The sequence below is a fragment of the Centrocercus urophasianus genome, unplaced genomic scaffold (genome assembly GCF_019232065.1).
Source record: "Centrocercus urophasianus isolate 14NV4802_14NV808 unplaced genomic scaffold, USGS_Curo_1.0 seq_57, whole genome shotgun sequence".
In the NCBI taxonomy this organism is placed as follows: Eukaryota; Metazoa; Chordata; class Aves; order Galliformes; family Phasianidae; genus Centrocercus; species Centrocercus urophasianus.
The window spans coordinates 1,072,188-1,098,486 of record NW_024885166.1 but is presented as its reverse complement, the minus strand read 5'-3'; the positions used below and the strand labels follow the sequence as shown (position 1 = coordinate 1,098,486).

General features: G+C 48.1%; 1 protein-coding gene across 1 annotated transcript in view; it reads right to left on the bottom strand.

Moving 5' to 3' along the window:
* Positions 1–26,299, bottom strand: part of ASIC2 (acid sensing ion channel subunit 2) — a 417,764-nt gene that overhangs the window by 13,548 nt on the left and 377,917 nt on the right. The window contains exons 2-3 of the mRNA XM_042836058.1: positions 24,994–25,144; positions 2,260–2,387 (exon numbers count right to left, since the gene is read on the bottom strand). Coding sequence (XP_042691992.1) covers positions 2,260–2,387; positions 24,994–25,144 — 279 coding nt within the window. The remainder of the gene's footprint in view (positions 1–2,259; positions 2,388–24,993; positions 25,145–26,299) is intronic.

Here is a 26,299-nt window from a genome sequence, read left to right as displayed (position 1 = left end):
GCAGAAGGAGGAGAAAAACTGATTTTTTTTTGTTGCTTCTTTCAACTGACAGCTGGTTTTCAAGCAACATTTAAGGAGATCACACCGTCATGGTTTGCTTTTGACCATGGTGATATAAAACATGCAGTTTAGGACTGCAATAATGTGCTGGACTCAGTCTTCTGGGTGATGTTCATGGGGTTTTCCTCCTTTTGCTCTGACTTATGGAAGGAAAAGCACATGCCCACCCCAGGCGTGGAGGTGAGGTATTAAGACTCAATCTGGGCCCTGAATCAGAGATGCTCATTTGGGGTGGTAGGTGTAATTAGACAAGGCAGGGTAATAAGAGGGGGGTGATTGGGGGCTAATTAGACAAGCCAGTAGCATGCTTGTGCTGCAGTGTTTGTAATTAGTGGTTGCAATTAGGCTATAAAGTGACCTTATTGTGTCTCATGAGCTAAGGCTTTGTGGTACAATCTTAAGCCTGTTCCAGGATGGCTGGCACTGAGCAGCAATGCGCCCTGCCCTCTGCCAGCGCTGAACCTGGGGGCAAAGCCCACAGAAGGAGAGACACGCTTTGGCAAAGAGCCTCCCAAATTCTGCTTCACTGCCATCTTCCTTCCTGAAGGAGGGATGTGAGGAGGGAGGGTTTTTATTTCGTTTCTCTTCTCTCAGTTAGCTGTCTTCCTAACACACTCCCTTGCAATCGCTTTTTCTAATAGGAAGAATGAAAAATAATTAAGGTTGGCAGTAGGAAGGGTAGCATTAGGGAAGATTTAGAGCAGGTCTCAGCATTTATGCTTATTCCTACCTAAAATAAAGTCCTCGAGGTCCTCGCTGCAGGCTGTGAGTGGGCTCACCCAACCGACTGGCTGCTGGCTGTAACCCAACAGGTCCTCTGGGGCAGCACAAAGTGACTGCCAATGGATTTATGGAAGGAAATGGGGTGAAGAATGCCTCCCATGGGTCTCCAAGGCCATTTCCTCCAACAGCTGAAGCATCCAAACCCACCAGCAAGGTTTGCCCAGGCCGCGCAGCATCTCAAGAATGAGTCTGGGGAGGTTGAGCAGCACGAGGACAAGGCTTGGCTTGTGTATGGCTGGGACACAGATGGGGCAGGAGCTGTTCTGGACTTCAGCAGGTGCTCACTGTGCCCCTGAAGATCCCTTTGCCTTCACTATCACCGAGGTGTTACACTCCAAGCGAGTGCTAATGGAGCTGCTCATTTTCTCCAGCCCACCAGACTTCTCACAAGACACAGCAAAACATTGCTCTGCTTTAATTGAGAAGACTCCACCTGGCGCCCGCCCACCAGGAGCCCACACCCTTCGTTATGTCTGGGATGAGCACACACAAGCACGTCGTAATGAATGAGCCTTGCTGAAATGCTGCAGCCTCCAGGTGTATTTTGGTACCCAGGGCCAAGGAGAGATGCCTTGGCTTAAAGGTATAGTTGGTGGTGACTTTGCTGAGATGCTTAGAGCTGAAATTCTGCAGCCCTGATCTCTGCGGAGGTTTGATCACAGCAAACCCTCCATGAGAGCCTGCTCACTTTTCTCAGTTTGATTCATAGGATAAAGAATGTTGGACAAGAGCACTGAGATCATCTACTCCAGCCATCGACCCACTGTGCTGCACTGAGAGGAGGCATGAGAACAGGGAGGAAAAAGAGATGCAATGAAGCAGGAAGGTCAGGAGCAAAGGCACTATGGCCAAAAGTAGTGGGGAGAACATTATTTTGCTCCCCAGCTTTCCAAATGCCTACCCAGGATTTGAGTCTAATGACGCCGTATCACATCGCATCCATCTGTGCTGTGATGTGCCACTGCTGGGATGCAGGGATGGTGATGCACCCTGCGCCACGAGCTTCCCACCACTGGCCAGCATAAGTAATGTAATTGGTTTGGTGCCAACCTGAAAGGATTCATGCTGCTCTGCTTAATGAAACACACTCCTCTGGTCTCATTTAATCTCCTTGGAGCATGAGAGATTTTTAGAAGACAGCAACCTGTCTCAGTGGGCTGGATGGTACTCAGGACATTTAGAGACTGCCACAGGTGAACCACAAACACCAAAAAGCCAATCAGGGATACTACTCCCTTCTGTGACTCAAACTGTGAGGGTTGTGGGTAATGTATTGGAAACAAGAAGAGCTGTGCTCTTCCCAGTCTGGAGCAAGGAGTGAAAAAAAAAAACAACATGTCACCTCTCAAGGAGCATCAGTACATAGATGAGACCCACTGGAGGCACCTCGGTGTGCAAATGAAATTTGGGACTTACCCTTTGCTCTTGGGTGGCCACAAAGGTCTGGAATCCAGGGGCCACCCCAAAGCCGAGCTCCTGGACGAACGGTGGCTCCGACTGGCTGTGGATCTGGACTTTGACTCCAGCCTCGAATGTCGTCTCTTCTGGAAGAAGAAGGCAGGGGATTAAGCTGGGATTGGTGGGATGGTGCCATTGGGGACTTTTGTCTGGTCAATACGTGCTGCTCAAAAGGAGATATGCAGGCAGGAGAGCATCGCCTGGCTGATGAGGGGCTGGGCATGATGGAAGGAAGCACTAAGGGATGCTTCTCCCTGTTGGGATCACAACTGTCTGCTGGCTCCTGGTCCTTCACTGCTTTCTATCCCAAGGGCTTGATGCCAGCCTATGTCAGAGAGCTGTGATTTCTCCATACTTTCAAGACAAAAAACAGGAGGTGACACCCATTTTCTGGCTGCTTGTTCTCAGAATTTTAAATGCACTCCCATATGACTAAAACAAATACACTTTTCCTTCCCAAAAAGTCAGTTCTAGTATCTGTATGGTCTCTGATACCAAAAGCATGGGTGCACCCACCTCTGCTGCCCCGCAGCCTCATCTCTGGCACTGACACACCTGAAGCCTATTGGAACATAACATGGACAATGAAACAAGTGTAAAATCCCAAGCTTCAGTTGCTCCAAGCACAAAGGCCCTTTGCAGCTCACGGGCTCAAGCTCATGGCGCTGTTATGGGTTTCCTCACTTTGGCTTATGTGACATCCTTACCTCTTGAGCTCCTCTTCCACTAAGCCAACTGATAACAGGCTTTCTGAAGAAGCTGAGTTAAAGGATGCAAGTCAGACCTGACTGTGCTGATCCAGCACTTTGGGCTCCTCTATCATACAGGCATCTTCCCCCACTGGGGCACAGAACTCTCTTTGGCTTTGCTGCTACAGCCTCACATCCAAGCCAACTACAGGGAGCATGTGGGTTTAAGAGGTGGGGCTCACTGGCAAAGGAACTCATTAGCTATGCATAGTATGGTCTAAACACACAGCAACCCACTGATAGGAATCCATGCCTAGGGCCAACAAATGCCGCCTAAGCATCTGAAGAACTTCTGTTTGGTGATGAGTCACTCTTTATTTTCTTTGCTTACTATTTCTTGGTATTTTTCTACTATTTTATTATGCTTTTCAACTTTTTACCAGCAGTGTATTTGATCCAAAACACTGCCAGAAAACCAGAAGGAAGGAATGTCAGCCCCAGACCTCTTTGATAGCTGCCCATCCCTCAAGGTTTCAGCACTCAGCTACACAAAACCATGGCCAAGCTGATCCAGGAAGCTCCTCCTGTGCCACTGATCCAATGATCCCCAATCCAAACACAAACAACTCCATTCACCTTTTGGGAACAATCAGCATCAAAAAGCCCTACTGTGACTGTGAGGTTGCTTTACTCATTGGCCACTTGAATCTTAACACTCCTTGCCCACAGCATCCAGCGCTGCTCTCTGGCATTTTATCTCAGCATCCTTTACCAACCGAGCAGCTGGAGCAGGCTATTAGTATTTATTAGCATTTAACCTTTTTAAAGCTCAGCTTTCCTACCTCCAAAACAATTTGCAGATAAATAGGATTTATTAAATCAGTTTCCTCCCCAGGTCTCGCATACTCTTGCTAAACCCAGGTGGTCAGCAAGCTGCCCGTGTGCCTGGCTCCAACCACTTGGAGTTGGACTCTGAACCCGCTGGAGGTGTATTATCTGCATCAGCACTCACTCTTAACCACATGTTCCCATTGATCGACACCTCCAGCACTTGTGCTAATCCTGGCATTGGCTTTGCAGTACTCCTCTGCAAGGTAATTGTGTATTTTTACTACCACGTGTGTCAAAATTGCTTTTAGTACTAAACAGTGTCGTGATGGGGGCACGGCAGCATCACTGCTGCACGCTGGGGTGGATGAGCAAGCTGCAGGTGTTTCCCATGTAAAATGCCACATCAGAGCAATAACGGCATAGAAAGGATGAGTTTGTTTTGGATACTGCTGAACTGAAGTCTCATGGAGCAAGATGGGATGTAACCACAATTGCCTCCACTTTTGCCCAAGACACAGTGACCATGATCTGAATTATCCCTGCCAATCTCTCGTGATGGCAGTTGTCGCAAACAACACAGCCCTATTACCAAGACAAGGTAAGGACGGGATAAGAGAGGATATGGAAGAATGGTTTTGGACTAAAAAGTGAGAGAGTTAGGAGGAAATTCTTTACTCAGAGGGTGCTGATGCCCTGGCACTGCCTCCCAGAGCTGTGTGTGCCCAAACCCTGGAGGTTCCCATGGCCATGGGTGGGACTCTGGGCAGCCTGAGCTGCTGGGGGGCAGCCAGTCCACATCAGGGATGGAGCTGTGGGGGCTTTGAGGTCCCTTCCAACCCAACCATGCTGTGGTTCTATGAATCCTATTACCAACAACTACAATAAAAACCTGGTGTATTTGCCTTTGCCTTGTTCTCCCACAGTTTGGCTAATCTCCCTCCAAGGGACACTGGGTGGATGTTGGCATACCCAGGCTCCCTGTCTGGCTGCTCACGTCCTACACTTGCCCACACACACAATCCTCACTGAAGATCCCCTCCCCACCACCACCTCCTCAGCAGCAGCTCCCCAAAACAGTGAGAGGAAAGGAGCATTCCCACCGAGCCTTTGGGAACACCCAGCATCCTCATCCACCCCATCAGTGCCAAGGCAGCCATCTGCCAGAACCACGGGCTTCCACCCCTTCCCATCGCCGCCTCCCGCTCCTCCCGATCCCATTATTTCCACGTGACGCCCACTCACCCAACCCTCCCCAGCTTTGTCTGGTGTTGATCCCCTTCCAACACTTCCAGGCGATGCCATATGCTTCCTTCACTAATTACCTGACAAGTTGGAGGAGAAAGCTTGTATTTAGCTGCACTTGTTGGGCAACGGGAGCTGTTTTGTCGAAACACTTTCGGTCCGAAATTATTCTGCCCATTTCTGCATCTGCCTCACATTTCCCCGGGTCAGCTCTGACTTAATTCCAGGCATTTCCCCAAGTGCTGTGCACTGCTCTGTCTCCATGGATAAACCACTGTGCATCCAGAACATGAGCAAGCAAACAAGATATGGCCTGCAAGTATCTGCAAAAGACTTAAATATGACAGGCTTTGCAATTTAACATAGAAAATCCTGGCTGGAAACCATTTGTAATCACGCACGGGGAAGGGAATGGATTTACTACGTTGTAGAACAAAGTCTGGTTTTAAAACAAACAGTTATTAATTTTCGTCGCTGATAAAAACAAGAAGAGCAAAATAAACAGCGCTGTTCAGAAAGGCTGCCAGAAGCACGAGAGCCTTCACAGAATCATAAAATCATAGCATCACCAAGGTTGGAAAAGGCCTCCAAGATCACCCAACCCAACCGTCCACCTGTCATTGATATTTCCCCACCAATCCACGTCCCTTCATTGCTCCTTCTGCAGGAAACACAGGTGAGATGAAACTACTGAAAACCTTTGCCTGGCTCAGGTGCCAGAGAGATTTTAAAGACAAATTCAAGGGAATTGAGGTTTGGTTTGCACCGTATCACTTTTAGAGCAATTTTGTGATTTTGGGAAGCCCGAGCAGAGACCTTCATCCCGTCTCTAATCCCTTCTTTTTTGAGTGAGCAGCACATATGCATTTATTTCTTCATGCAGCCCATATGGGGAATAGAGAAAATCCCCTTAATGACTGCCTTTATAAATACATAAATACATATTACTGTACACAGGGCAGTGTTTCCAAACAAATCCTGAGCTGCTCTTTTTGCTGAAGGATTGCAGTAGCATTAATTAAAGTGGGGATCAATTCAGCACGTGCTTCAGGCTGGCTGCACAGCAGCGCATGCTGCAGGGTGCACAGCTTTGGAAGTGCCCTCTGCCTGGAGAAAAACAAAGCAGATCCCACCCGGCTCAGCCTGGTCCAGGGTTTCTCAACTATGTCTGTATTAGTTGACCTGGAGGTTTAGATTGGACACAGCACAGAGCTAGGAGGTTTGGTTTCCCCTCGGATGCTCCTCATTCTTTGCCTCAGTTTTCCCATCTGTAGAATGGATGCAGTGTTGCTACTGAAGTTACAGAATCAAAGGGGTTGGAAGGGATCTCAAGAGATCATTAAGTCCATCCCCCCTGCTAAAGCAGGATCCTTACAATAGGTCACACAGGTTGGCATCCAGAGGGGTCTTGACTATCTCCATAGAAGGGGATTCCACCACCTCTCTGGGCAGCCTGTTCCAGTGTTCCATCACCCTTACCATAAAGAAGTTCTTCTGCATGTTAGCGCAGAACTTCCTATGCACAAGTTTGAGGACAGCACTCCTTGTGCTGTCTCTACACACCACCAAAAAGAGCCTGGGCTCATCCATTTGCCTCCACCTCCCTTCAGACATTTATAAACCTATCCTCTCAGTTGTCTTTTCCCAGGCTGACCAGACCTAGGTCACTCAGTCTTTCCTCATACAGATGATGCTCCAGGCCCTTTACCATCTTTGTGGCCCTTCGCTGGACTCCTTCTAGGAGATCCCTGTCTTTTTGGAAGTGGGGAGCTCCAAACTGGACACGGTACACTCAATGTGGGCTCACCAGGGCAGAGCAGAGGAGGAGGATCACCTCTCTCAATCTCCTGGCCACACTCTTTTGAATGTAACCCAGGATCCCATTGGCCTCTTGGCCACCAGGGCACATTGATAGCTCATGGCCAACCTGTCATCCACCAGGACCCCCAGAGCTCCTCTTTCCAGGTTAGTCCCTAAACTGTACTGATGTATGCAGTTATTCCTCCACAGGTACAAGACTCTATGCTTGCTCTGGCTAAAACTCAACAGGTTCCTCTCCACCCAACTCTCTGGTCTGTATGTTGGTGGGCTGGAATATTCTCCAGTGCCTCTTCTACACTCTGTAAAGCACAATTCATGTTCCATGGCCATGTCCCTGTCACCACCAGCTTAGTGTCCCCATAAATCCTTCTAGACATTTGTCAGACAACACAGAAACATGGCAGTAGGAAAAGGAGGAGAATAGAAAAATAAAAGGGGAGCATGTGCACAGTGAGTAGTTTTGCTCAAGGGCTTCTTTCATGGAGCAGAGCAGCACATAAACCTGTTTGCTGGGATGGGTCGGAGCAAAGATGCTGATTGCTTGCGGTTGTTGTATTTCTGGTTGGGTTGATGGCACGGTGATGGCATGGAGGTGAAGTGCCAAATGCATCTGGGAGGCTCAGGGGCACTGGCTGAGCATACTGGGCTCATTGCACCCATGCAGCAGCTTGTAAGGGTTTTGCTGCCACAAACACATTGTGCTCGTGCACAAAGCTCCGGCAAATGCGTAACGCTCTCACATTTTTTGCTAGACAAAAATGTATTGATTACTTACACTTAAACAAAAAGCCATGGGAAGGTGTCCTGGAAAGCTGTACTCAGCTGAGCTCAACAGGAAAAAATATGGAATTACATAGAAACCCATTTAACTACAGCAAAACCAGCCCTGATCCCTTGTGCATGCTCTTGTTCCCGTGGACGTGTTGTGTTTTTCTGCAGTTAAAGTTGCTTGGTAACAAGATGAAGTGAGGCTGAAATAAGAGTATTTGCAGTAGGGCTTTGGGGGGGGGGGAGGGGGGTTGACAACATCCGCCTGACAGGCGATGGAGCCAACACAACTTTCGCACAATCTCTAAACATTTGTCCTGCATGTTTTGCTATTCTGGGCTCTGCTTGGGAGGAAGTGGGGATGAGGAATTTCCCTGGGGTGACCTAGGGACAAAGTGCCCATTGGGGTGTTATCTAATGGGGCTGGGTGGGAAGGGGGTGATGCTTGAGAAGAGAAAAATGTCCCTGTGGGTGCCGGAGGAGAGGGGAAACCCAACCCCCTGTGTGTAGCCTTCAGGGGAAGCATGAGAGATGAGATGGATGGTGTTGCATTCAGTGGGTTCTGTATAGAGGACTGATGGAGACCGCTCAGCCCTTTGGTTATTGGCCACAGGTTCCCCAACCCTGTTCCTTCCACTGGGACAAGGACATCGCCTCCAGCTTCACCCCCTGCTCCCTCCCATGCAGCCCCTTAAGGAACGGGGCTCTTTTCTCTGTTTTCTATGCTTGGAGGCATGGCAGGGGGCTGTGCTGCTGCTGCACTGATCCGGGCTCAGTTTGTACCCTGCTGAATCTCCCTCCATTGCAGGAGCGAACTGACAGCCCCAGAGTGATTCATCCCATCCCAGGGCAATGCCTACAACAGGATGAGTCACAGCCAACACACTGCAGCTTCCCACAGCCCACTGAGCCAGGCAATTCCTTCATCCTCACCAGCAGCTACGATACACACTACAGATACCCAATGGGAAATTCAGGTATTCCCTTCCAGACCTGAGAAACAATAGGAATACAGGATCTCTATTAAATCATTCCCCCAGCTAAGAAATCACACCTTTGGTGAATATGTTCAGAAATCTTGCATCTGGAACGTTCCTGGGGCTGTGACGGGAGCACAGAGGGCTCACTGGCCTCAATGGCTTTGTGGAGGGGACAGGAGCATCACTGTGATTTAGATATATTCATCACCATGAGATGACACCAGGTTGGTGCTGCTCTTGGCTTCAGCAAGTAGGGGTTTGCACAGACAAGCCAAAATAATCACAGCATTATTGGAAGGGACCTTTAAAGGAGAAGGGGAAGGGGAAGGAGAAGGGAAAGGGGAAGGGGAAAAGGGAAAAGGGAAAGGGGAAGGGGAAGAGAAAGAGAAAGAAGGGAAAGGGAAAGGGAAAGGGAAAGGGAAAGGGAAAGGGAAAGGGAAAGGGAAAAGGAAAGTGAAAGGGAAAGGGAAAGGGAAAGGGAAAGGGAAAGGGAAAGGGAAAGGGAAACGGAAAGGGAAAGGGAAAGGGAAAGGGAAAGGGAAAGGAGCCCTGTGCCTGTGAGGGGAGTACTGCATCCCACATGAGACTGAGCAAAACCATGGTGGGATTTGGTCACTGCACGACTCCTGCAGGATAAACTGAGATAAGAAGTCATGCAGGATGTAGACTCCAAAACACGAGGTAATGCTCCGGGATGTAAGGCAACGTTATACCTTGGTGGGATGCAAAACTTTTCCCACCATTCCTTACCTTAACCCCCCAGTGAACACATCCTGTGGTGATTTTTGCTCCATGACCAGTGTCTGTGGTGGGGGAGGGCAGGAGCTCAGGGCTGGAGGCTGCTCCCCTGCTCCCTCCATTACCAGCTCCACACCGCGCAGCCGCACTCCATTACTCACCAAGTAACAGAAGGTGTTATAATAAACTACATTAAGCATAGCAGCTATTTTTAGTTAAGCATATTGCATTTGCATACTAAATCTGAGGGGCCATATGTCTCAAAGTATATTATTAAAAAGCCTCTTACATAATAAAAGGAGCAAGCCGAGACCGGGGATGTTAAAGCGGTTTCAGTGGACGGCATGGAGCCCGCAATGAATATTTCAGTTCCTTGTTTCAACCCCTGTTAAGTTTAACAAACAAAACAAACGTCTCCTAACCTGTATCCTCACTGTGAGGTCACAGCAGGGCAGGGAGGGTCAGTCCTGCTGGGTGATGCTGCTTTTAGGGCTTGTTTTTTCGGGGGGAAGGGACAAATACTCACTTCCCACCTCCACATCCTATAGGATTTGCATGTTGCAGGGATGGGAGATCAAAGGAAGGAGGAGAGCTGAAAATGGGACGGGGTCCCCGGAGCTGAAATGCTGCCCGAAAGGTGAAGCGAGGGAGAACCGCTCCCTCCGGCTGCTGCCTGCATCCCACACAGAGGGGGCTCCCCCCAGGGCTTCTCATCTGCCAACTGCACCTCAGCAAGGAACAGAAAGGAGCTAAAAATATATATATAACAATAATAATACTGACAAAGTCCAGATTTTAAAGGTACAGAAGCGGTTCTTGCACATCCTTCCATCCTCCTTCCCCAGGAGCCTCACTGCTTTGCTCAGAACATCTTGAAATATTAAACAGTCAGAAAGCTGCTGCTAATTTCAGCTCATGAGGAGCCAGATGGAAGCAGATCTCCCAGCACCCAGGCTGGGTCCTGGCAATGCTGCTGTCCTCGGGCACATGGGAAGGAGATGCCATCCCAGCTGCATTAGGCAGAGCTATTGTAAGAGGTGGTTTAGCAAGCTGGAGGTTCTGGGAGGTACCATGGAGATCTGCCAGCCTTGAGCATCACTGGTGCATGGGGAACCCCTTTACATCCCAGATGGGATGGGGAAACCTCCCTAGGAGTGTGGTCCCACAGGAGGGTGCAACAAAGTGGGACAGAATAAGAAGAAATAGAGAAATGGGGGTGGGCATAAGCAAGGGACAACCTCACGTGCAATGAGGATCTACAAGGTGCGTGCCACCAAGGTACAGAGGTTGTTGGACCGATACATAGCAGCAGTGCTGAATTTTCCATGCCAAGGGATGCTTCTCAAGTTGGCACCAGAGGCACCCATCTGGGATTTGCTCTTGCTGCTTCTTCATCCTGCAGGGATGTGAGTTCCCTCTAAGGCTGAGCACGCACCTCCCCAACACCTGCCTGATTTTATCACTTTGAAGCCACTCTGTAATGGCTGTAATAAGTAATAACTGCTTACAACTGTTCATTTTCCACCAGCCCATCTCCAGGAAGGAACTCCCCACCAGACCCTGCAGCCACACCCCCACTTGGGGGGCAGCTCTATTCATTTTGCATCCTTTTGGCAAGAAGTAATTCCTCAAGACAGAGCCAGGCTGGGTGGGAAGGCTCCAGAATTAGAGAGACATTCAATAAAACCAGCACTGGAGCAAGGACATTTGAAGAAAGGCACGGGCAGAGCAGGTCTCACTGCCTGGAGAAACCTTGACTCGGCATGCTCTGACATCTCTGGTTATGTCTATTTAATTTGCATTGCCTATAAATGTCAGTGTTTTGAATGATGTAATTTCCAAGCACTTCAGTGAACTCGGTGACTAAGTAAACACTTCTTTTAATGGAAAAGGATGCACATCAGATGTGTTTTTTGATTACAAAATGCCCGGAAAGAGCTACTCTATCAGCCCAAGTGGGGAAAAAATAACCAGATTAACTAAGTATTTAAGGTACAACAGCGAGGGAAATGCTTCTCTTGCTCATGCATTTGTGTGAGTGTTGGGAAGGACCCAAAAGTCAACAAATGACTTTTTCAGAAGCGAGGAAAGGACAGAAAAATAAAAAAAGAGCCCTCAGATCCCTGCTTGATGACAGGGAGAAAAGCAGGTAAGCGTGGATCTCACATTTAAAGCAATGCTTCAGCTGCAGATCACGTTGGAGATATTTACGATTTTTTCAACCCTGCACTTGAATCCCAGCGACTCTCCTTCATACATTCCCGCACTGCGTTCTGGTTCCTCCCCATTTCCTTGGAACATTCCCCACTCAGTAATCTTTACCCCAACAGTTTGTCAGGATGGGGGCTCCTCCAACCTCAGCTCCCCACTCGCACACGTTCCCCACTCCCATCATTCAGACTCCACTGAGCCCTTGCTGTCCAGACAATCATTCTTCCTTATTTCGCACAGTCAAGGCTTGCCCCATCTTACCGAAAAAGCCTTGCTGCTTCCTTGCAACATCAGCACCTCCAGCCCCCAAACTGCTGCACCCTTGCTGCCCCCAGCCCTCTCCTCTCGCACCGCCGCATATGGAGGATGCTATATATAAAAATATTTGCATTGTGTTGCTGCCCACGGAGAGGCCAGCATGGCACGGACCGATCTTGTATGGCAGCAGGCTGTCTAATACTTCCTTCTGATAAAAATAACTTGTGAAAATCACATCTTGTGTGGCACTGCTGGGGAAGCGGGGCAGCCCACTGAGCTGCCAGGAGGTTTGCTGGAGGGGGTGGAAAAAGAAAATCCATCACTGCTAACCTGGAGGTTTAAGTTGACAAATGGTGGGTTGATGTCAGAAGTTACCTCTGAGCTTTCACAAGGCATGGTGAGGAAGGGGTTAGCAGGAGAGAGGTGAATTAGAGCAGCTGGATGGAGCATGAGATGAGGCTTGAACCAGATTTTGGGGAGGTGAGGTGGGGTTTGCAAAAAGGCAGAGCAAGGAGAGAACTCAGCTCTCTGTTTTTTTGCCATCTCAGAGCTGACCACGGCTGATCGGGTTCATAAAGTCACTAAATCACAGCATGGATGGGTTGGAATGGACCTTAAAACATGGGGACTTGGCAGGTCTGGATGAAGACTGTGATTGACGACCTCAAAGGCCTTTTCCAACCAAAACGATCTAAGAGAACTTTGGTAGTGAAAGTACATCGGAAATACCATCGTGGGTTCTGGCTGCAGGATGGATGGGGTGATGAGAGGAGCACACCACAGGAGCTGGAATGGGCAGAACCTGAATGCTGGGAGGAGTCCAGCACAGGTTGGGCTGTGCAGCGTCTGGTGAGACGGAGGCTGAATGTAGATACGAGTCCTCTCTATGAATACACCCGAGGCAAACAACAGAAGGGAGCATTTCCATCAACAGGAAAATGTTTGCAAGAAGTAAATAAAATAAAATAAAATAAAACCCAAGCTAGATAAACTGAAGTGAAGAAGCTCAGTATGGAAATCAAATGGTCTGGAAACAGCAAGGCTTTGTGGGTCCAGAAAGGCAGCTCCTCATAAGCAAAGCCAGGTGGTCAAGAAGACCCCTGGGTTATGAAGATGCAAAAGCTGCCTTCCACATCCCCCTGTCTCACCTGACCCCAATGATCTGCACCATGACAGTGTCTTACAGACCCCAATCCCAACCCCAAGAGAAAATTTTGCCCTTGGAAAGCGCAAACTAAGTGCCCTTAGTTCTGGCCCTGTACTGGGGGACAGGAGAGTTCCTGCACCGCTGCCCATTATTCTTACGTCAACGGCTCACACGGGTTCTTGTGTATCCACATCCCATGGTGGGGAAGCAAAATGGGCAAACCCAACCGCCAACAACTTGGCCCCCTCCCTTGGCTGCAATGGGATGGGTTAGAGCCAGAAGCCGGAGGTGAGAGGGGTTCCTGCTTATGAGCTTGTGGCTTTCTTAAGCTCAGTATGAAGTTGTATTGCTGCAATAATGCTTAATTATTGTTTTTACTATTGCAATATTTATGGCAGCCCACAGAACATCCATACTAACAAGCCCATGAGGCCATTGCTATCTACAGAAATAAATATCTGCACTGGAGGGCATGAGTATGAGACACTGAAGATAAATTGCTGCTGGCTCCTGGGACACAGTATAACAAACTGCTGTGTATCCTTAAAATGTGTCAATTCTTCCCTTGGGAACATGCTCAGATAAGAACTCGCAGCATGACAAATGCATCTCCATCAGGGTATCTCTGAAATAGACAGGATTTTTTGCCATCTTCTCTCTTCCAGAACTGGCTCTGACACTGCTCACGCTGGGGCTGCAATGTGGAGATGGTTAAGCCCTACCCTTGAATTACACTGGACTAAGACCTATGTGACCTGGATGTCCTGAAGGTTGGAGAAGTGATGGAGAGAGATCCCTGGCTCTAAGGAAACTGGAGACTGCAAAAAAGCAAGGAGCACTGCACCTAATTAGGAGCCTTTGGGAAGATTCAGTGGGTGGTGAGGCACTGGCACAGGTTGCCCAAGGAGGCTGTGGATGCCCCATTCCTGCAGGCATTCAAGGCCAGGCTGGATGTGGCTCTGGGCAGCCTGGGCTGCTGGTTGGTGACCTGCACACAGCAGGGGGTTGGAACCAGATGAGCACTGTGGTCCTTTTCAACCCATTCTATGATTCTATGACTACCCCACAGAGTGCACCACAGCAGTGCACGAGGCAATGCTGGAGGAATTGCTGCCTGGCTCTTCTCGTGCTGACCTTACATTGGAAGGAGAAGAGACTTTCCCGTTTGTACACACATCTGACAGAAGGCAATGGCAGTCGCTTCCCTTCTCCGCTGCTCACGCTCTCCAAAATATTTGAGTAACGACATCATGTAATATAATTTGTCACTCGGCCAACTTTCGCAGATGGCATTTCCCTTTCTAATCTTTATAAGCTTCCACTTAAATAGTAGTAGTGGAAGTAATAACTACAACAAAAATATTAAATCTGATAAAACAAAACACAGTCGCAGCCCTCTCTCTCATAAAGCTCCCCAGTTTTTCAGTGTATTTGGTAGCAAACTATATGTCCCCGCGGCTGCATGCCAAACACAACCCTAAATAGCCCCCAGATGCTTTGCTTTTTCTTTCTTTTTTTTTTCCCCCACAGGTAGTGATGGCTCTGCGTGTCACACAGCTCTCTAACAGCTCATTTGTATTGCTACATGGCTTTGCAATCTCACTCTGCTGTCCACTGAGCAGGAAACTCACCCAGCCCCATCACAGGTGGGAACATCTCGTGTGGGAGACCCAAACCCACTCCTGCCCCGCGGATGCAACAAGCCATTGCCAAACTCTGCAGGATTGTCATCTACCCTGTCCCTAACTCTCCAGTAGAGATGGGTTTGGTTTCCCTCACTCCTTCTCGGACACAAGGGACAACGGGAGGAGAAGACATCCAGCAGAAGATCCCACATGGGGCAATGGCTGTGCCACTGTGATGCCTGGAGCTCCAACCAAAGCCCCCCAAGACCCATCTGAGCGAATGAAGACCTCACAGCACTCAAGATTTTCTCTCCCATTCCATCATCCCTCCGCACATTCGACCATTAGGGATCCATGAATGCAGAGCTACAAATGATGCTCTGCCAGCTGATGAGAGACCAGCTCTGTCTCTCTCTGCTCTCCTTTCAACCTCTATAAAAGCTGAATAATTGATCACTTTTTCTTCTTCCATTCTTCTGTTCTGCTCAGACAGTCTTTGCCTGCTCTCCAGCCACCCAGCACAGCCCTCTGGATGCTCTTTGCCATCCAGGACTCCCCCAAGCACTTTGTATTCTTGCAACGAGACGGACTGCAGACAGAGCTGTGCTCTTAGAGATGCCCAGCATGGACCACCGGCTTTTTTGTCTTGTAAATAAGCAAGGAGGGAGCTGTCAGTGAAAGACTGTGAGAATTTGGTGATGCTGGACAATGAAAAAGTGGTGATGGTGAAATGAAGAGTTAGGCATGGACACCAAAAATTGGAGGAAACCCTTAGAAGGATGGAAATGCTTCTACAGGAGGGGAATAACCCTCCCACTGCTATCCACCTCCACCATGCAGAGATTACTAAAATTGCTCTCAGGAAGTGCCTGGGAGGTCTCAAACGTTGACAGAGCTCCTGCTGCTATGGGATGGACAAAGTCGAAGCAAGAGGATGATCCCTGCACCAAAGAGATTAATGAAATTAAATTTAATTAGCACTTGCAAGAGATTTTTATCTTCAAAGTGTTTCATAGCCACAAAGTCTCCCGGTGCCTCCATGAGATTGATTAACATGTGCTGAGCTTTTCATCTTCCAGGAGGGAAACGAAGATACTCAGGCAACGGCAAAGCCCAAAGAGGAGGTAATTACCCAGAGGTAATGACATGGATTATATTCACTTAAAACACGCCAAGGAGCATCCCCAAACCTCATCAGTCACTGATATCACAGGGCCAGAGCACAGAAAATAATAATAATAATAATAATAATAGTAATAATAATAATATGGACTTTGGCAGGCACATCTGTGCCTGGTGGGGCCCAGCCTGCAGACAGCAGCCCCTGAACCTTGCTGCCTTGGCTGGAGCAATGGGCATTGCCCCACGGCCACTGCACATTCCCAGCCCCTCTCCTGTCTCCTCACTCCCAATAACAAATTCCTGTTATTCTGAGCATCTCTCTGGGCTAAGGACACTTAACTTCACTTACATGCCAGCCACAAAGGCTCAAATGAAAGCAGCAGCATGAAATGGGTGTTTAATTGTAATGCTGCATGACACTGCTTTGTAACACGGAGCTGCGATGCGAGGTGTGTTATCTCTGCTTTGCCAGACTTCCCAAAGCCAGCTTCTAGTCTTTATTCCTTTAGCTTTGCCTTAAATGAACATTTCCGGACTTTGGGGTGTTTTCTTGTTTCCTTTTAAGAGAAGCTTTTGAAGGACCTACATCCTTTGAAGGATTTCCTTATTAAGTCACTGAGATACATTTACAATCTTCGTGACGTGGCTGGGGACACCTGGGTGTGCTTACAGACTCCGGTCCCCCTGAGGACAAACCCTTCTCCTCTTTTCAAGCAGGAGAACAGCAACAGCAGCAGCTTTCCCATCCACATCTGAACTCTGCACATACATGTCTGTGAGTGGGATGTGGTGCTGGGGAAGGAAGGGATGCAATACCTGCAGCATATACGCACTTTGCCTTGCACCGTGATTTCATTTTTGCAATTCTGGGTGTCTCAGGGTAACCACACCAGCACAAACTGGACCTCGTGGACACTGTGTGGTGTCCTGACTGCACTGGGAAGGGCTAAAACCACATCCATGAGCCAGGACTTCAGTACCAGGCTCACACTGAGGACCAGAGGGACAGATGGATGAAGTACAGGGATGCTCCGCGCTCTCTGATGCTGCCCAGTGAGAAAATCCTTTACAAACAGCCCACACATTTCAAGCTCATGCTTGCTCACTGGCAGCCAAAGCAGCTAAGATGTTCTTCTCGACAGGTGCAAAGCTCTGGTTTTGGCTCCACAGTCCTAGACTGGCTACCAATAAACATCTCTCCCAATTGTCAATGCCAACAAGCATTTCATTTTAACATCAAGTCAAAATCTCTCCTTCCCAAAATAGTTTCCTCTCTCCTCTAGCCATGCTGCATGGCCAGCACCAGTCCTTGGGGCAAGCTGGGGTGGATCAACCCCTGAACAACCTGCTGGGAAACAGCAGAACCTGCTCCACGGAATGAGATGAACAAACAGCATTGCATCAGCTGGGATTGATCTTTCCAGCACTGCACTGAGAGGTCCCAAAGAGCAGCTCACAACAAACTGGAGCATGTTGTGAACTCGACAGTTTTAACGACACCATTGGACATGAGAACCCGAGCAACCTTTGAGCTTTCCCCCTGTGCTCCTGCACTATTGATAAGGGTGCTCAGGCAAACGTAATTAATTTTTAGTGGCAGCCTAATTTCGTGGATGCACTGGTTGTCAGGGGGCTGGCGCAGATGGAAATAATGCTGACCTTTTCTCCCTGGGAAACCTGGCTAATTGAACGAATTCTCACTTTCATTAGCAAAAGGTCCCAGGATGCAGCCAAACACAGCACATTTACAACACCCTCCAGGTGACACTGACTGCCTCCTAAAGGTCAAGCTGCCTCTTGATGAGCTGATATAAGATTGGATCTGAGCTCGTTTCCTATTGCAGCAAGTCCTGGCCCAAATCCTCAGTGTTCTTTATGCTAAAGGCTATTCCTACTTATAGGTGCCATTTGTTTCTTTGGATGCTGGGAGATGGGAGTCACCATCCCTGAGATGTTCAAGAACAGTAGAGATGTGGCACTGACAGACATGGTCAGTGGGCACGGTGGGGGGGGTTGGGGTTGGACGTGGGGATCTGAGAGGTCTGTCTTTTCCAACCTTCCTCATTTTATGATTCTATGTTTGAATCCCCAGGAGGATGAACCAACCCTGTGCCAATGGGCCTTGGGGTGTTCTTCTATTGCCTTGGCTCCATGTTGCCATCTGGTGCAGCCAAACCCCCACCATCACTTCACAGAAAGCAGCTTTCCCCCTCTGCAGCACCAACTGCAGTTCAGCAGCAGCAGTTTTATGGCAGCATTCAATAGATCACACGAAGCAAGGTGAGATCTGTGTGCTCTACCTCGTGTAGCTGGAAGGCTCGAGAGCAGCCAGGACAACTCAGCTCCTTAAGGACCTGCTGTCACACAACTGATGACCATCCCAGCACAGACAGGAGGGGCTCTCTCTCTCTGTCTTCCCCACTGCTTTTTCATGCTTTCACTGCAGGTCATAATCTGAAGTGCTTCTGGCACAGAGACATGTCTGTAGGCTCTGAACAGACCAACCAGGAGCTGTCAATCCCACTTGCTCCACAGGGAGCTGATATACAATGTTCTCCCTCAGTTATGGGCAGATGTCAACCTTGCAGCTTGTGCCCCGTTTGTGGCAGCACCCACCCTTTGATTTTGTGCCTTTCTTGTGCTCAACGCTCTCACGTTAGGAACAAACCTCTCCTCTGTGCTAGGATGCAGAGGAAAAGCCAGAATCAGGAGCAGCACCACGAGCATCTCTGTGCTGCACAGTGTGCTCCTGCTGTGCCAGATGCCAGAAGTTTGCATGTCTCAGCCCCTGCAGCTCCAAGGAAGCATTCTGCAAGAGACAGAAAACGAGTTGCAAGGGGCTGTGCTACGCAGGGTCCCAGGATGCTCCCTTTGCACTAACACTGCATCAACCCGGTCAGCCTCTGATCACAACCGTCCCCCTCCAAATCCCAAAGTCCCTCCTGAAGCTTTTTACCAAATGAATTCAGTATCATTCACTTGCCTCAAACCCGTGTGAATTTCAAATGCCTTTTTGTTCCTTCCTCCTCTCAGAGGGAGCACTTTTCATCTGCGTCCACGCAGAAGGGTCACCTGCACACATGGGGTATGTTGGAGAAAGCTGCAAAATGCTGCAGGAAGGCAAGTTAGTCCTCTGCACAGCTTGCCTTGCCTTTCTCCCTCTCTTTTCTTTTAATTTTCTAATTGATAACTGATTTATATTGAGAACTGGCATTCTCCATCAAAGTTTCACCCGCAACAAAGCTGCTCCAGGGCAGGACTGCTCACAGCCCCCTGTGATGGAAAAGAAATTAGGAAGGCTCTGGGAAGTCCTGTGGTCAGCACTAACCACACAAGGCTTAGAGGAAGAGCATTCCTGTTTTAAAATACACCAAAGGTTTGGCATGCACGTGCCTACTCGATAGCCCTGTGCAATGCTGCCCACGCAGTACCAGAGCACTCCTTCCTCCCACGGTGCACACCTGCTGCTACCATCACTTCCCCCACTGCTGGGCCATCTCCTACTTATTCTGCACTTAGAGATCCACTCTCTATTGCTAATAACCACTCCAATTCAAACTCCACAATGATGCACAAACCTTTTGCCTCCTTCCTTCCCCCAAATCCTGCAGTGCACGCTGCTGGCTCAGAGCCTGCAGACGGTTTCCCACAGTGTAAATCCATAACGATGCAGTCTGCAGCGTGACCTGGGGCTGCACGGGCTGCCTCTTCCTGCAGCATGCCTGGATTCAGACATCTTGCAAGCAAAGCAGGCTGAATTGACCAGGAACTACCGCTGACTATATTAATATGCAGAAGTAAATTACAGTCATTGCTTTGTGCCTCTGCACAGCTGGCAAATGCAGCACTGCAGGGCTCGGGCTTGCTGATCCACCATGTTGCATGGCTGGAGGCCAAGAGTCAGAGGTTGGAGGGTATGGGAAAAGGGCATGGGGATACCCAACCCTGGGAGTGTGTTGCCAGCTTCCCCTCCTTGTTGAAGGAAACTTCGCAGCGCAGCAGCAGCAGCAGCAGCAGCAGCGCTTCACAGGCTGCTCTCTGCAGCACGGAGCTGCTGCTTAAATCTGAGGTGCCTGGCAGGAAATCCTGAGGGGCAGAGAAATCAAAGAAACCATGGAAACGCTCTCCGTTTGCGCCAGCTTTGGTGAAGTTTGCAAAACGAATTTGTCAGGGTTTGCAGCAGCGGCCTTCAGAACCCGGGGCTGCCCTCAACCCATCTGCAGCAGGACGGTGCGTGGAGGATCAGGGCTTCTGTAAGCTGAGAGCAGGGCCAAAACCATCACTGTGGTGATGCCTGAAAGGAAGAAATGTGAATAATTTCTGCTGGGCAGCCCTTTGGGCAGATCCCAAACCTCTGGCAGGTCCTGGAGATGCCAGAGGAAGGTGGGTGCTGCTGCTTGTCACAGCATGGGACGTTTTTCCCATCCTATTCCCCTCACTTCAACAACTCCATGGGGACCAAAGCAGTTCTTCTGAGAGCAACCAGTGGCAGAAAATGCATCTGAGCCACCTTCTAAAGCACCAAGGCTTGCGTGAAGACCCCAAAATCAACATTAAAGCCATGCTACATTAATTTATTGAAATTCAATTGGGAAGCGGAAAGAGATCTGCTGAATTAAAGCGGCTTTAACGAAGCAGAAAAGCAGAGGCACGGAAATTTGATGCCACTGAAATCACCTGCACCTCTGGTTGACTTGGATGGATCTTAGGGCACTGCACAGAGTGAGCATCCAATGCACTGAGTACAGTGCATCCAAGCTTCCATCCATCCGTGGATGTCAGGAGCTGGAAATCAGGCTTCGTCTGGTCCATAGCAGCAACAGAAGACTCCACTGAGAACCCAAAAAATGCACTGCAATGCTGTTGGATGTGCAGGGAAACAGGCTTGAGATCTTTCCTCTGCATGACCTAGATCCAAAGTCTTGCCTGTAGCCTGTGTTTTATACTGAATTAAATAACGGCAGCCCATAACACAACGTGTACATCTCCTAAGCGGATTGAAGCCTCAAGCTTTATAGATTTCATGCTTCTTTTTAGTGCAATTTTATAGTGCATTTCTCATCGCTCTTTTTTTTTTTTTCTTCAGCGTGTTGCTTGATTAATTGCTATGAAATGTTCATCGTTATCCGACAATTCCTGAAACACAAATGCAGAACTCCCTGATTGTATTTCTTATTTACAGCCCTGTAGCCTGAGTGATTTCCAATTTACTGCGCCGTTATATTAGGTCAATACATAATACCTTGGGCCACTCCAGAAAGATTAACCACAAGTGGATTCCCTTTCCAATCAAATAATCCCTGCTGTAAATTACAGTTTCCTTTACTATATTTGATTGCATTTCTGCCACCTTTCTCACACAGTGCAATAAAACAACACCCCCCCCCATGCATCCCTGCCACTCTGTGCTGTGACAAAGATGGGTAACTGCAGAATTTGGGGGACTTGGTGTCATTTTGTTCCCTACAGCTGCCTGAAGTAAAGTTGCACTGAGGTGGGGGTCGGCCTCTTCTCCCAGATAACAGGAAAGGATGAGAGGGAATGGCATCAGGGGAAGGGTCAGGTTGGATATTGGGTATCCAATCCTGTAGAATTCTACAGAAGAGTGGTCAAGCATTGGCACAGGCTCAAGGAGGTGGGGGAATCACCATCCCTGGAGGCGTTCAAGGAATGTGGAGATGTGGCATTGAAGGACACGGTCAGTGGGCATGGTGGGTTGGGTTGGGCTTGGGGAACTCACCCACACCACTTGCAGCCCATGGCTTGCTGCTTCTCCATTGGTTACTGGAATGAGTTTTCTCTGGTAAGCATTCCTCCACCTCACGTAGCACAGCTATGCAAGCTGAACTGCTGTGGGTTTTGTCTGTTTGGATCTTAATTCCCACGTGGATATCCTGACACATGGAATGTTTAAAGCCTTCTGCAAAGCACACGGGTGACGTGAAGGCTTCAGACACACGTCATTTTCCTAATCTTTTCATGATTAAAGTAAAATGCTAGAAAATACCCATCCCAGAGGTGCAAAATTCAGAAGACGAGGATTTCCAGCTCTTCAAGCTTTTTTTTTTTTCTATCGTCATTTCTTTTCCACCTCTCCCATGACTTTGACAGTCCTGACACAGCATTTTGTGCCCCCAAAGCTGCTTGATGCCATGGCACCCAGGCAGTCAAAATACCCTTTCTTTGCACTGGAAAATCAAGACTGAAGCAGTCTGTGCGCTCACTATTCCAAAATTAGATTGCATATAAATTTAACATGCTCAAATAATGGGCTTGCATATGCACACAGTTGAGCAAAAGGTGTATTATTCCAACGCAAAGAACTTGTTAGACAGGATATTTCAGCTTCCCAAGATATTAATGGATACTCAGCAAAGGTCTTTTTAGAATGATAATACACTTCACTTTGTTTGCCGAGTTGGTAACAATTAAATCACTTTTTAGATTACAAAGCCTGTGCCAACGTGACACGGCAGCAGCAGCTTCCAGAGCAGCCCTATCCCAAGCTATGAAGCAATACTTTCCATCTTAGTTTCTTATTTGAATTGCAAAGAACGATGGTTATGGCTTTTGTTTGTTTTTTTCCTTAAGAACAGAGATCCCGAGGCATGCAACCAGCAGCAAAATGAGGGTTTTTGACTCTGCACACCAGTCAAAATGCATTTTTATGGCACCTCCACATCTGGCGCAAAAACCAGAAGGGCTACATGACCAAATACAGAGTATTACACCATTATTGTAAGTTTGTTTTAATAAAGATCAGCCCTGCACCCAAGAGAACCCAAACTCCGTGTCAATGAGGGTCTGAGGCATCTGAGATGCATGGGAAAGGTCCTGCAGGGTGCTCTGGCCACGGTTTGACTGAACTGGGGCTCTTCTGGGTGGCTGTTTTCTATGAGGAAGACAATCACAAGATGCACAAACCAAGGCCACCATGATGGGCAAGATAACCACATCTTTTTCAAGGTAGATATCTCCCTGATATGATGGAAGATGGCCAACCCTCAGCATCCACGATGTCCTTCAAGAAATGCCACTGCCACGTCTGGGACAAGGAGCAGCACGGGAGGCTGACAGTGCTGATGGCTCTGGGTTTGAGCAGCCCCACTGGAGGGATGCTGCAGAAGCTGGAATATGGAGATGAAAGGTTGAGCATCTCAACCTCACAAAAATCACTGCCCAAGTGGCAATGAAAAGAGCTGCTGAGTACAGGAGGGGCTATGGGGGAAATGGAGCAACAAAACCAGACTGTAGAAACGTGTGAAGAGAACATAAGGATAGAGTCGGAAAGTTTAGGTTATAACAGAGATAATAATTCACTGGGAAGAAGAAACTCCTTCAATCCCAGAAGTATCCTCATCCCTACTACGGATATGGCACTGCAGTGCAAAGATTCCACTCCATGCCATCCTTATCCCTTTCCTTGATAAGGGCTGAAGCCCACTGCCATGAGCTGAGTGTCCTTGACAGTGCTTCCCACTGGAGAGCCAACTTTGCACAGTCCCAGCGGCAGCAGCTGAAGAGATTTAATTCCAAACACATTTATGTTATTATGCAAATATTTGGAAATCATCAACTCTTTCACTTACCTGTGAAGAGCTGAGTTAAGTGTTTCCATGGGAACAGCAACTATTAACCAGTATAGTTAATATTTTTATTCTGGTAGTGTCCAGAGAGCCCAATGAAGATTGAAGACAGCTTGTACAAGGAGCTGTACGAATGCGGAGGATGAAAAAGTCCCTTGTTGAAAGGCAAAGATTATGTTTTAGGAGCTTCAGTGACAAGCACCAGTTCTACCTGGACCTGTAACAACATGGCTAAATGGCCTTGCAACAAGTCCAGCAGCTTTGCCCACACCATTTAATTAAACAAAGAGCCCTATTTATATGGCTTCGAATCCTACTGCATTTTGTGGCCAGGTATTGACTTTAATTGATAATCCAACTCAATCCAGCACCTGCACCATCAGTCCAGTTCCAAGGATGTGAGGATCTTCCCCAAGTCTCTGGTCTTCAGCTGAGTACAAATTTATGTTAAATATGTATGAGGGCAGCAGTGGGGCAGGACATCATTGGGGTGTCTTGCACAACAATGGGATACTTTGCACTGGTTTACACGTGATCAAAAATCAAGGATGTACTCAAGAGACCCTAAATCCCATAAGATTTTTGGAAAAAATGAACACACTTGTGTGGGTTTGTGTGTGTGCTTTTTTTTTTCTCCTCCTTCACATTTCAAGTCTGCAACCACGGCCAGATTACAAGCACCTCTGCTTGAACTTTCCTGAAAAGAGCAACCAGAGTAAAAACTATCACCCCTCCCAAGCTCAGGATGATGGAGATGCTCACAGATTGTGGAGGAATCAGGCTGGAAACATCTCCACCACCACAGGCTCTCCTGTGGGCTTCCCTCATTCCTTTGTCCTCCCAATTTCTTTTCCCACTTGCATTTCTCCTTCTTTTCTTCACCTTCTGTATACTGACGGCCTGCTCTACCCAGCTGGGACTAAGCCACCTTTCCCAGCTCTGCAGCATTAGGAAAGCACAGTCCTAAAAGCAGCTATCAAAAGCAACCCTAACACAAGGACAGGGTTTGTGTCACCTTGGGAACTTCAGAGGGGTACAAAAACCCAACAAGGCCAAACATAGATGGCTCATGGTGTGCTTCTCCAAACCTGCTACATCCATGAGTCGTTAATGCTGTTGTCTCCTGCCCCAAGGCAGTCTGTGAGCAACACAGCATCATGAGTGGGAGATGCACTTCATCTCCCCATTTTCTGTGAGCCTGTTTTGCCTTCAAAAGGGCAAGCCTTCAGACACATGCAACAAGTCAGAAATGAACCTCCACATCACCATCTCCCCCCAGAGCAGAGCAAATGACTTTCAGCATGAGATGCAAACTGGAAGGGAACGCTCGTGCTATAAAGGACTGTTCAATTGCACCACACAAATAAACTTAAAGTTTTGAATGAATGTAGCCAGATCTCAAGAGGAGATTGAAAAGTGCTCAGAAGGACACTTGCAAGAGCACAGAATCCCTTGGACCAGCCATGCAGCAGAAACCCACACGAAAGGCAGCAAATGTTCCTAAATGTCAAAGAGGAAACTACAAAGAGGTCCGCCTCAGATGTGGCTGTCCAAAAACACTTTTCTAGGCATGAGGGATGTTGATTGAGGAGAATGGGATGGGATGATCTTTTCAAAAATAAAGCCAAGAAAACATTACATTAATTTCTGCAGGAAGAAAAAGGCCTTTCTTACCTGTTTCTCCCCATATTGGCAAATATTCATCCTGCTGGATGTCTAGCATGATTTCCAATCCATTGCCTGTCCCACCCTTAACTGTGGTAAGAAGAGGCCGTCCTTCTTCTCCTGAGTTAAACATATAGCATTTCCCATATTTTGTAAACACCTGTGAAAAGAACAGAGAGAAAGTGCCATGTAACAAATGCTTCTCTGCACCTGAACAAAGTAAGAGTGATGAGAAACACCCGTGCACTGTAGCTCAAAGGGAAAAGTCTGCAATTAAATCTAATCTGGTTTAATAATTCAGCATACTGTGTTCTCCTTACAGAAAATAAAAGAGAAAAGGGAAGGAAAGGTGTTCCAGAGCAGTGAACAAATGTCTTTAGCAGCTCGCCTGATCCACACTGTGCTCACTTTCCAAGAAACACAGGTACAGGCTGTACTTGAGCTTGTACCGAAATTCAGTGCAGTGCTCTCACCGTGCACTGGCAGTGGAGCTCACTTGTAAGGTCATAGAATCATAGAACTTCAGCATGGTTGGGTTTGAAGGGATCTTAACAATCGTTGAACCATGGAATCACAACATGGTTGGGTTGGAAGGGACATCAAAAACAGTAGAACCATACAGTCACAGCATGGTTGGATTGGAAGGGATCTTCATGATAGCAGAACCATGGAATCGCAGCACAGCTGGGAAGGAAGGGAGCTTAATGCCCATCTAGTTCCAATCACCTATCATGGGCTCAGACTGGCCTATTCATGGCCTTGGGCACCTCTAGGGATGGGGCACCACGACTTCAAATAGCAAATACCCACCAGGACAGTATCACAAGCTCTTGCCTTTTTGCATCCACTCATCTCCCAGAGCTCGTTCCTGGCTTGTCTAGAGTTGCAAGGGACACCACCACTGCTGGGTTGTGCTCTGACAGTGATATGACTTTAAGGCTCCTTGCAACCCAACCATTCTGTGTTTCTATGATTCTAACAGAGGGCATGAAGCGCCTCGAGCTGCTCTTTGTGGTCACAGAGAATCCGTCTTGGCAATCAGTAAGCAACTGGCAAAGGGCACTAATGAATATTCAGAGCAAAGGGAGCACAAGAGCTGGCTGCAGTCCCACCAGCAGCCTCGGCACAAATCGCCAGGCACTAACACGTCTGCTGAGATCACACGACCCTGAGATGATTCATAAAGCAACACAAAAGCCAGAGTCATCAGCAATTTATTCCCATCAAATATTGACATATATTATAAAGCAAAGCATCGGGGAGCGAGGTGAATAAAAAAAAAAATAAAATAAAAGAATATTCTGGGGCAGGAAAT